The following is a 12479-nucleotide window of genomic DNA, read 5'->3' on the forward strand; positions in this document are numbered from 1 at the left end:
GACAGTAAACAAACCGACGAGCCAAGGGTCGCAGTTTGCAGAGCTGTTTCCAGATCCAGCTGCCTGAGTTTTCAGAGTCCAAAGTCCAGAAATCCTGATTGCCAATCAGGTGGCGTCTGATCCAAGAGACCCATAACGATCCGGAAGCTGTGAAGATAAGCCAAATCAGTTTTAAACCAAGAACTTGATTCCAAGGTTTGAGCTTCCTAAGTCCTAGTCCTCCACTAGACTTAGGAGAGCATACTGAATCCCAGCTTACTTTCGCCCCCCTAGCATCACCAGGAGTACCTTTCCACAAGAAAGAGTTACACATTTGTTCCAGCTTCTTGAGGCATTGGTTGGGCAGGATGAAGATCGTTGCCCAAAAAGAGATGACAGCATAAATCACAGATTTTAAGAGCTCAAGCCTGCCCGCGAAGGAGAGATGTCTCACTGTCCATGAAGTAAACCTAGCTGACAGATTATCAAGCAGCGGTTGATAGTCCTGCTTCCTGAGCTTGCGTGTTGTGAGAGGTACTCCCAAGTACCTCACCGGTAAAGAGCCTTGTTTTAGGTGAAGTCTGGCAACAACATCCTGCACTAGCGTAGAGTTCCCACCATCGAAGAAGACTTCACTTTTGCTGAGGTTGATGCCTAGGCCCGAGACTTTTTTGAACTCTACTAGGATTTCCAGGATGCCCACAAGAGAAGCTTCACTGCCGTCGAAGAAGATTAGGACGTCGTCAGCGAAGCTAAGGTGAGTGATGAGGGGAGCGTCGCATTGTGGGTGCAGTCCAAACTTTCCCTCAATAGCTCTTGCGTCCAGCTTCTTAGATAGAGTGTCCATAGCTAGCACGAAGAGAAGTGAGGATATCGGATCACCCTGTCGAAGTCCTCGCTTACCAGCAAAGCATCCCACCAATTCCCCGTTGAAGGCCACACTGAAGGTTGGAGTTGTAATACACTCCTTAATCCAGTTGAGGAACATGTCGGGGAGATCAAGGGCTCGTAGAGCATTGAGGACAAAAGACCAATGAAGGTTATCAAAGGCCTTTGTGATATCAATTTTGAGGCAGCCACGAGTTAGGGGACCTCTTTTGTGAAATCCCGTGACGAGCTCTGATGCAAGTAGGACATTCTCGCATAGCAGCCTATCCTTTAAGAATCCCACCTGGTTCCTCTGTACCACATCAGAGACAAAGAGCTTGAGTTTCTTCTTGAGTAGAGATGCTATGACCTTGTAGACTGTGGTGCAGCAAGAGATTGGTCTGAATTTCCCAAGCTCATCCGCACCCTTTATCTTTGGGATCAAAGCGATTGTGGTTGAGTTGAACCTCCTCAGCATGCGTCCAGAGGTGAAAAACTCCCGCACCGCACTGATGCAATCAGTCCCCACTATAGGCCCACACGAAGCATCTTGCATTAAAAGTCTCATCGCAATCATAATTTTAAACTGAAAGAATGTTGAATTGATTCAAAAGTAGTAATTAAAATTTGGTATATATATGTAAAATTAGTATCCGTTACGTTCCAAGTTGATTTTATATATAGTTAGGGGGTGTTATTGGTTTGTGTATTTTAATAGATTCATAAATTCAAATCAAATCTAGTGTTATTGGTTCTATCATTTTAAAATCCAATTTCAAATACGTTGTTATTGGTTTTGTGATTTTAAAACAGATTTTAGAATCAAGTGTTATTCAATAGTATAAATTTGTTTATAGATTTCATTTGAATTTGGATTTGAGTGGATTTATAAATATTTTTAAGGGTAAAATTCAAAGGAGCAAATATTGAGTTGAACCTAGTTATTTGATTGGATTTATATTAATAAACGTTGGTTGATATATTGATTCACATGATTGAGCGGAGCCTTCCTCACGAGAGATTCAAACCTGATATATTCAGGAATCTGAACAGAGCAAACAAAACTGAGACTTTAATAAATCCCCATGTAAACTTGTAGCTACTAGTGAAATCAAATTATTGTTTCTTCACAATCATATCAAACACAAAGATGCTACCTTAAAGTTGAGAAATTCAGGAATGTGAACCATAGTAATAAAAAGCAAGTATTTAATGATTCTCCATGTAAACTTTGTGACTAATAGTGTAAATCAACTCTTGTTTCTTCGCATACATACCACACTACAAAGATGTTACCTGGAAGTTGAGACTTTTCTAAGAATCAAAACCAGAGTAAATTGGAACTCTCTTGCAACTGTCTCTTCTCTTATTGGACTTTCAGAAAAAATGAAATATATCTATAACATAGGTGCCGACGTGCCGTATTACTAATTGGTGCTATTGAATTTCTGTGAGAATATATGCTCGAAGAAGATAATGCACATATCTGGTCAAATCTAATATGTTCAAATCCATTTGTTTGATTTATAATAATCCACTTATTTTCATTTTGAAATCTATATCATTGATTTTAAAATCAAATGATTTGTCAAAGATTTCTGAATCCAAACTTTTTTCTAAATCCATGAAAATAGTAGAACCAATAACCCCCACTTAGTATGAAGAATTTAAGACAAGTTCAAACTACTTAATATCTGATTGTATTCTATTACTATTAATTAGCATAAAGTTTCTAAACGTCTGATATGGGATCACCTTTAATCCTAGTGTTAGTTGAATTTATCCATACACAACGTCTTCAGTGGCATACTGGCATAGTGCAATCTTGTGTCATCTAATAAGTTTTTGTTACGTTATGATTTATGTCATTAGTAACAATAGAGAAGATATGTTATTTTAATTGGCACTGGTTTTTTCCGTTCAACTTATTATGTTGATATAATTCTGCAGAATAACTTTAATAACAACATGGCCCAAATATAATTAAGTTACACCAAGTTGCATTAGAAAAAGAGAAATTTAATTCTGGTATGGATTATTTGGTGGTTAATTATTTAATTTATTAAGATTTTTCTGTAAAATAGATATATTGATTAAATTTTAATCGTAGATATGAAATTAAAGCGCCACATACTTTATTTATTTATTTATTTATTTATTTATTCATTAATTACCATAACTCTCCGAGCTCCGGTGATAACCAATCTATTATATTAAAATAGAAGTCACAACTTCATTTCATGTGTGATATTTTAAGTTGGACCATTATTTAGAAGATTTATAAAATACACATAACTTAAATATAATATCATTTAGTATCTTCATTTTTTTTTAAAATAAAAATAAATATTAATTTAAGAAGATTCAAACAAAATCTTTAAAGAATCTTTTCAGAATCTTTTCAATATTTATTTTCAAAAATTGATTAATTTCAATTTTAGTTGTCATAAAATAAAAACAGAAATTTAAATTTAATTTAGTTTTGATTTATAAACAAAAAATAAAATTATATAAAATATTGTAATAATAATAATAGCCACTTAAAATGATTATTTTCCAAAAATACATTTTATAAAAATTTTAAAAAGATTTTGTTGGAAAGCAATATCCATTTTTGTTTAATTATATAACATGTATAAAAATTAACTTATCTTAAAATTTTATATTACATATATATATATGTATATATATATATATTTATTTATTTATTTATATGTGATTATTTGAAATAGTTAGTTAATTAACAGCATGAAAACTATAAAATTATTGTATTTGAAATAGTGATTTAAACATTTAAATATATGAATGATCTTAAAATATATACTAATTAAATAAACCAAATATATATATAAACATGAAAATAAATACCCGCACCTATGTTTAATCAAAATCTAGTTTTAATTTTAAATGTACAATAAATTGTTAAAAATATTACAGGGTAATAAAAAATATATTTGATAGGATTTTGAAGAGAGGGTCCAACTTAAATAGAAAATCAAACGTAAAAAAATTGTGACTCATGTAATTTTGTTTTAATAGATAAAATGATAAATGATTGTTGATTGTTTCGAGAGTAGTGGATTAAACATAAGTTTGTATGCTAGTTTCTTTCTTCATGTCACAAATATATATAGGGTTTGGCGAAAAAACTTGAATCCGAAGAACCAAAACGAACCAAAACCAAAGTACCAAAATTGTTTACTCGCCAAGCTTCTTGTTTATGTTGTTGGTTCTTCATTGATCCTTACGATTTTGTACTTTTGACTGGTGTTAGGTGATTCTGACATTATCGGTTCAATTCCTGGTGATCATGAATTAATCTCATTTTCGATTATGTTTTTCATAGGAATTTTGTATTTGAGCCTCACAAATTTATGAGCAAAAGACTTTTTTGTTTGTTTTTTTGGGTCAGATTTTCTTATATTAATGATTTGAATGAACCTAAAGTGAATATATCAAATATGATATCGACATATGTATGTTTCTACCACAACAGAGCGAGAGACGCAAGTACCATGTCTTGATTACATGAAGTGGATTTAGAAAGATGGGAGCTTCTGAATTTGTTTGGGATCTTACTTGGCTGATTGTACACTTGTTAAGGTAGTCTGTAAAAGATATTGTTAAATCTATTTGGGATCACACGTGTTTGGGATCACACGTAGAAAAGATTTTGTTAAATCTGTAAAAGTGCAAGAAAATGTGTGTGTTGTTTAGGCGTAAATAGTTAATTAATCATTAACTGTTAGCTTAAAGGGATTAATAATTAAGCAGAAATCATCAAGAGCTTTAAGAATACCTTAACAAGTGTACAATCTGGGTCTGAGTCGTTGTCTACGCAAACACTAATTAACGCAAGCAACCAGCATTAACACAATAGAATTATCATAGTGATTGATTGGTTAAAAATTGATGAGAATCGACAAAGCACGAACCTGGGAGGGTTGATTCTCCCGACGAGTGATTCTATCTCGAAATCAATCCGAGGCTGATAAGCTATCTCCATCATCTTGTTATTCACCGCGAATATTGTTTGGTTGGCTCTCAAAATTCAGATCTGTGTATAAAATAAAACATAAACCTGTTCTAAGTGGAGGAATGCGAAGAGCGAGCTATGTATTTAATTACTCTTTATATATTTTTATATGTAACCACAATTGTATAAACATCACGAAGTAAACATATGTTTTGTCCGAGAATAAATAAAAGGTTAATGATTGTTATATATTATATTTTTTGTTCAAAAAAAAAAAAAAAGCAGCCAGTATCTTCGGGTAAAAAATAGTGTCTGTTGTTTATAAAATATATTAAATACAAGAAAACATGTTTTCATGATTTAGCTCTGTCCCCAAAAATTTATATTCAAATACAACTTGATACACGAGAATATCTAAGGTAATATTGTTGTCATGCACTTTTCCTTTTACTCTTTCTTATCTTGTTTCGCTTTCTTTACTTACAAATGATGAAATAGACATACATTTTCCGTCGTTTGCTTAAAGTTAAAGTATTACTTTGTTTATTTATGAGTGGCTTAAATATTTTCTTTTTAAATAAAAGGTCATAATCGGTTCCTGCAACAGAAAAGAGAAAACGAAATTTCTAGACAACTAAAAATGTTGGTGCAGCAAATGCTGAGACATCTAAAAAGCTGTAAAATTGTTTTTTAAAAACCTAGCTGTTTTAGCTGTTTATACCTCGAGTCATAACATTGTGACCAATCACAACCAGTAGAGTCCCTATCCTAATCACTCTCATAGATATTTTCAGTTTAATTACCACTATTCATACTTTTGAACTTCCACTAATTTTCTTTTCTTTTATATACTACTTTATTTAAAAGTGTTTGCTTCAATCTTTATATATTTGCGAGTCTTCAAAAATCTTATAATGTTTGATTTGTCCTAACGTATAAAGAAAGCTACGAGATAGTCTATTTTATTTGTATATACCGTGGAGCAACAAATACTTGGATAAGTAATAAAAGGGAACTACTATTGTATATTAATTTACATATATAGTTTTGAATACTCAGGGTGTGATTGAAATGCACTTTTAGCGAGAATTTATTGGCGATAAACATTTTTCCTCTCAGTTTAACTTATATTCTACCAATCAGGTGGAAATAAACTTTTATCTCACTTACTCTCATCACTGTTTAATCACTGTTTAATGAGAGGTATACATGTCACTTTTTTCCCTCACTGTTATTGAAATGGAAAACAAATTCTATCTCGGTGTTACTCTCTCTACTAGTGGAAAGAAATGTTTTACTCTTGATTTGACGTTTCTTTTTCCACTATTTTTCACCATTTTATTTTCACCATATTACTCCACCAAAAACCAATCACACCCTCAATATTGATGAAACAGCATAAAATGATATGTTAATGAGTTTTATGCTGTTTCCTCATTAAGAGGAGAGGTTTGGGACGTTATTATAGATATATAAACTGGTGGGGTCCATTTTACTCAAGTAATGGGGGTTGTTTTTTTTTTTGGAAACAGAAGTAATTGGGTTTGTTTGTCCACGATATATTATAAATACGTATACCGGTATACGCTATATATCTGCTTTCTGTATGTATGTTTCTTTTACGTTTTATATCAACAGAAGTTTGCAGGAGTTTAAAAAAAAAAGTTTGTAGGAGTTTAGCGTTTGCCGATCCAAGTAGCAAGTACTAAGAGCCTGACTGGTTTAATCGCAGCGGTTGCGTTTGCGGTTGCGGGAGTTTGCGGGTGCGGGTGGTTGCGGTTTTAAGCGTTGTTTAGAGATTTGTACGACTGGTACAACTGTTAGAAATTGTTGCGTTTGCGGGATTCTTATGACTGGTAAACTACCAAACGCAACATCTGTTAAATAATAATTTAACAATATTTACATTTTATGTAATTATAAAAATATTAAAAATCATAATAATATGATAAATATAAAATTTATATTTATAAAATCATATTATTCAATTTTAAAAATTTATAGAAAATATTTTAGTTTTGAATTTTTATAATATAAATTGAAATATAATATGAATACATTTTACAATTTCTATTATTTCAATTGAAAATTTTTATTGGATATTTTTAGTATTATTTTTATTTATTCTATTTTTAAAGAAAAAAAAATTATTCTCCCGCAACCGCCCGCAACCGCAAACGCTAGCTGGAACCAGCTTTTGATTTTAAGAGGTTCAGAGCGGTTTTAAGCGATTTGTAGCGTTTTCTGTGATTGTTTCGAAACGCCAACAACCGCTATGAACTGCAAAAGCTGCGTTTGCGGGTGGTAGCGAAAAAACCAGTCAGCCCCTAAGTCTAGGCATGTATCCCGACATTTTCATGACCAGATTACCCAAAATTTTGGGTACAAGTATCCTTTTAGGTTAAGATAACTTTTTACTGGATAAGAGTCGGATATATAATTACCTCTGTTTTGTTTTTGTCTGGCCTCTGTTTGTTTTTATAACTTCTTACTAAAATGCATATATCCCGACATTTTCATAACTTTTTACTGCATAAGAGTCGAAATATAATTTTTTTTTTTGATTAACCAGGTCGGAGGTTCGGGCCTTCGGCCATAATCCTCCTACCTAGGCCCGGAGCCAGCCTGCGTCTGTACCTGTTAAGGTTCTGGACACTCATTCCACGGTGGATCGAACCCAGGAGCACAACACCACCAACGGCTGCGCTTAAACCAACTGAGCTGCCACATCCGTGGTGAGTCGAAATATAATTACTCAGAGTATCCATTATTACTCGTTTGACTGATTGTTATTTTAAAAAACTTAGAGTTATTTATAAATGAGATCCGAATATTTTGCGCATTTTTGTCTGGCCTCTGTTTGTTTTTTAGTCACGTTTTTTTCTAGGGAAAATTGTTTTTTTGTCAAAAAAACAGCAACTATGTTCCATTAGTCTAATTTTTTTTTGTACCATTTTTTCCTCTAATACCCTTTAATATTTTCTAAAATAAATCAAATAAATAGTTTAGCAAACAAAAAAAAATTCAGAAAATAGTAAATGCTGATAAAATACTTATATCAACTTATAGATATATTTTTTAAGTTCAAAAAATGTTTAAATCATAAATTCATATTTTGTTCTAAAAAAGGTAGAATTGACATTCTACATAGTAGAAAACGTATTCTACTTTTTTCATTGAATCTACTTTGTTTAGAATACGTGTTGTACTTAAATAACAGTAATCTAAAAATCTTTAGAAAACACATTCTACACTTAACATATAGTTCTAAAATCCGTAGAAATCAAAATATACACTTTACTAAAATTCTAAAACCTGTAGAAATCAGAATCTACATATTGCTATAAATCTAAAACTAGTAGAAATCGATTTCTAACATATTTACTCTATTCTACCTATTTTAGAATACAGGTTCTACGGATAAGGATAATATTAGAAGATAATATTTTGGGAATATTCTGTTTCCTTATTTATTTATTAAAATCGATTTACAAAAAAAAATAGAAATAAAATTTTTTAAAAAACAAAATCGTAAAAAAAAATAAAAAAAAGTAAAATCGTTTTAATAAAAAAAAAACGTGATTACCCAAATAAAAACATCTCACGTCATCTTCTATATTCCATTGATTGATCACCAAATTTTCACAAAAATTTCACATTCATTCTACCATGATTCATGTCTATGGTTCATGTGGTGTTTGGGAATTGGTTGTACCTTCAGGTTGGAGTTTTTCTGTTGATGCAAAGATAGGAGGAAGGTTACATGGTTTCCAATTGAGCTCCTCTATTGAAGAGTTTCAGAAAATTGTAATTGAGGATTTTGGTTTAAAGGTAAAGGATGCAGATTTGGAATTGAGTTATCTACCTATTGGATTGATCAATTCATCAGAATGTCCACCAGTGATCATTGCAAACTCAAGCCAAGTTCAAAACTTTCTAGGGTTTTGTAAGAAGCATCCGTCAACTCAATTGTGTGTTACCTATAAAGCCAAGCAAGATAATGAGAAGAAGAAAGGGAAGATGAAGCAAGGTCAGGTTGATGGAGATGATTATGATGCTGACAAGCATAACAAGAAGAAGAAAGGAAAGATGAAGCAAGAGGAGGTTGATGGAGATGATGATGATGATGCTGACAAAGTCATTTTTGAAAAAGAAAACAGAGAAACTTTAGCAAAGAGTTCTTTGCTCGATTTGGTTAAGAAATGAGATCTTTTCCTCAACAAAACAGTGTTAAAGGCAAGGTTTGAGTTATGTGCAATGAAGCATAACTTTCACTACACAGTTACCAAATCCAATAAATCAGTTTGGTGTATTAGATGTGCTGATAAGGTGTGCTATTGGGGTGCCCGAGCAGAGTGTTTGAAGGGATCTACATATTTTATTATTAATAAGTATGTCGGTGAACATTCATGCGCACCTTCAAACAAATCCAGTGGTGGTAAGACAGCTTGAGCGAAAACAATAGGCAGTCTCATCATGCATAAGTACGAAGGTGTCAAAGAAGGGCCTAAAGCAAAAGATATTGTTCAGATTATGCGTAATGATTATGGATGTGAGATCTCTGATTCTTTAGCATGAGATTCCCGTGAATATGCAATCAATGCCGTCAGAGGTATTCCAGACGAAAGTTATGGAAAAATACCAAAATATTTGTACATGCTGGAAGAGGCCAATCCAGGTACCCATTCCTCTTACGAGACTGACGTCAATGGAAGATTTAAATATCTATTTATAGCATTTGGTCAATCAATTAGAGGCTTCACCAATGTTATGAGACGTGTCATTGTTATAGATGGAACATTCTTGAAGAGTAAATTTAAAGGGGTGCTACTGGTTGCAACTGCTTTAGATGGAAATTCAAATTTGTATCCTATTGCATTCGGGATAGTAGACTCTGAGAATCATCAGTCTTGGGAATGGTTTATGAGACAATTAAAAGTGGTTGTTGCTGATGGTAATGGATTGGCTTTTATTTCGGATAGACAAGGGTCTATAGCGAAGGCAGTTGAGAACGTGTATCCGCTAGCGGCACATGGTATTTGTATTCATCATTTGTTAATAATGTGGTAACATATTTCAGAGGAAAGGGATTAGCTGGGTTTGTTTCTAAGGCTTCGAAGGCTTATAGAGTTGCTGATTTTAAGAGAATATTTGGTCATGTCTGCAATATCAGTCCAGCAATAGGAACCTATCTAATGGAAGCAGATGTGAAAAAATGGGCTAGATGTCAATTTATTGGATTCAGGTATGACATTAGGACAAACAACCCTGCTGAGTCTATAAATTCTGCTTTGCGTTCGCCAAGAGAGTTTCCTGTTATTCCTTTGTTGGACAGTATTAGAGAAATGCTGACAGGGTGGTTTTTTAAGGCGTAAGAAAAAGATTTCAAAACATAAGCATCCTTTGACCATAGATGTAGAGGAAAAGATTGAAAGGAGAATCGAGAAGGGAAAAACTTTCGTAGTTTACCCTATAACAGATAGTCAGATGCTTGTGAAAGGCGATATAATTGATTGCTTTGTTGATTTGGATAACCGGACTTGTTCTTGTGGGAAGTTCAACCTCTTGAAGATTCCTTGTAGACACGCAATAAAAGCCGGTTATTCTGTTGGCAGAGAAGCACACACTTTGACTGATTTTATGTACACAACGGGAGCTTAGAGAGAAGCTTATCAGGAAAGCATTAATCATATTGCTGTGCCTGAAGACTCTTGGTCCGTCCCAGAAGATGTGGAAAACTCAGAAGTGCTACCGCCTAAAACAAGAAGGGCTCTTGGAAGAAAAAGAAAAAGCAGATATGAAACCGTTGAAGACAAAATTCGATCATCACAAGGATCACAGGGAAGTAAGACTCGCAAGTGCAGTAGATGCTCTGGTAGTGGCCACAACAGAGCAACTTGCAAGATGCCAATATAGCCGACTTGTCTGCTGTTATTATGGGCAACTTTGTTTCGTTTTTCAGAAGATATTTGTTTTATTTCTACTTATTTGTTTTAGTTTTTTAGACAACAAGAATAATTTCTAATTACATTGTTTCATGTTTTATGCAACTTTGTTTAAATTTCATGTTGATAGCAATATAGTACTGGACTTCCCAGACTGCAAAAACCGACCAAAATACAAGGATCGATCGATCGTTTTATGTCATGGTCGATCTATCTAATCGATCTCAATATATTTAGAATTGCCAGACGAAGCGGTGCAGTTTTGATCGACCGGTGCCAAAACATCGATCCAGAACGATCGATCAGCTTAGATCGACCGGTCCGTTTTATACAGAACGATCGTTCCATGAAGAACGACCGAAACAAAACGATCGATCGTTTCACAACCGATCGATCTCTTGATCAAGAACGATCGATCTCTTTCTCAGGGAAGTCATTCAGTTCGATTTCCATTCTTTTGGTAAGCATAAATCCAGGAAAACATAAAAACTTTAACATAAATCCAGAAGAACATTAAAATTTAGGATAAAAACATAAGAACTAGTACAAGCTGACGTCAATAAAAACATGGAATAAGACAATGAATAATATGAACTGAGAGTGATCAGTTATGGTCGTCAGGACTGGCGCTCCTACTCTGTCCTGGTGCTCGTCTGCTCCTATGAAGGCGTGAACTTCGCTCTGCATCTGCTGCTCCGTCGGATAGTTCATCTACCGCATCATCAACATCCCTGTGTCTAGTAATGTCAGGAATGTCTTCAGTCATATCAGCAGGCTCTGAAGTCTGTGGAGCGCGGCAGCAGGAAGGAGGAGGTGGACATCTAATCTTTTCAAGTGCACCCCACACCGTCTGCATCATCGTCGAAAGCTTAACCAATGTATCTGCAGTCCAGGCGAACTGCTGCTGCGGTGTACCATCCAATGGCGGTGCTCCAGAGTCATACTGACCAGTATATGCGGGCAACAAGTACTCAATCGAGGGATCTGGAGTATGATCCACTCGGATATCATGAATGGTATCATCCTCACGTTGCCCTTGAGCAGGACCTGAAGAAGAGGAACCACGGCGACGCTTTGTAGCAGGCTGAGGAGACGGGCAAAGAAATTCAGAAGAAGGCATAAAACGCATGTTCTCCGCAGAAGTCAAAGACGTAATGGTAGGCTGTGGGAGCTTGCAGTGAAGGATAGTCCCATCAGGAACCGTAAAACGGTAAATTTTACCAGGGTAAAAAGTCCTGCTGTTGAAGAAGAACTGCTCATCAAATCTCTCAATCTTGGTCACACAAGATGTCTTTGAAAGATCTATATCATGGAACTTGAAGTCTGATATTCAGCATCTTTTTACTCTCGATAGGGTGTCCACGAATTCTGATATTTTCAAATGGAGTCAATGGATCCCGAGGCCAAGGAGCTGCTTCTAGAGGCTTATCACATTCTGGTTGAGCTAAAGACGAAGCAGCTACTATGTCATGTGTCTCTGGTGCCTCTGATGGTGTATTTTGGTTCTTCTTCCTTGCATATTTTTTCACCATTTTGCTGCAAAAAAACTTAACAAATAAGTTCTCAAAGATAAAATCAAGTTAATTGGAATATACACTGATTTGTTTCTAATGCACCTCAACACTCAACAGAAATCATCAAAGGAACATAATTTGAAACACCTAACCCTTCAATTTTGTTTTTTTTTAAGAACTAACCCTAAATCTTAAAAT

General features: G+C 34.2%; 1 protein-coding gene across 1 annotated transcript; it reads left to right on the forward strand.

Moving 5' to 3' along the window:
• Positions 1-9478: 9478 nt before the first annotated feature.
• Positions 9479-10483, forward strand: LOC130503293 (uncharacterized). The gene is made up of 3 exons (XM_056997972.1): positions 9479-9837; positions 9903-10067; positions 10192-10483. The coding sequence occupies exons 1-3, from the start codon at positions 9479-9481 to the stop codon at positions 10481-10483; spliced, it is 816 nt and encodes a 271-aa protein (XP_056853952.1).
• The last annotated feature ends 1996 nt before the right edge of the window (positions 10484-12479 follow it).

The sequence above is a fragment of the Raphanus sativus genome, chromosome 2, assembly GCF_000801105.2.
Source record: "Raphanus sativus cultivar WK10039 chromosome 2, ASM80110v3, whole genome shotgun sequence".
Classification (NCBI taxonomy): Eukaryota; Viridiplantae; Streptophyta; class Magnoliopsida; order Brassicales; family Brassicaceae; genus Raphanus; species Raphanus sativus.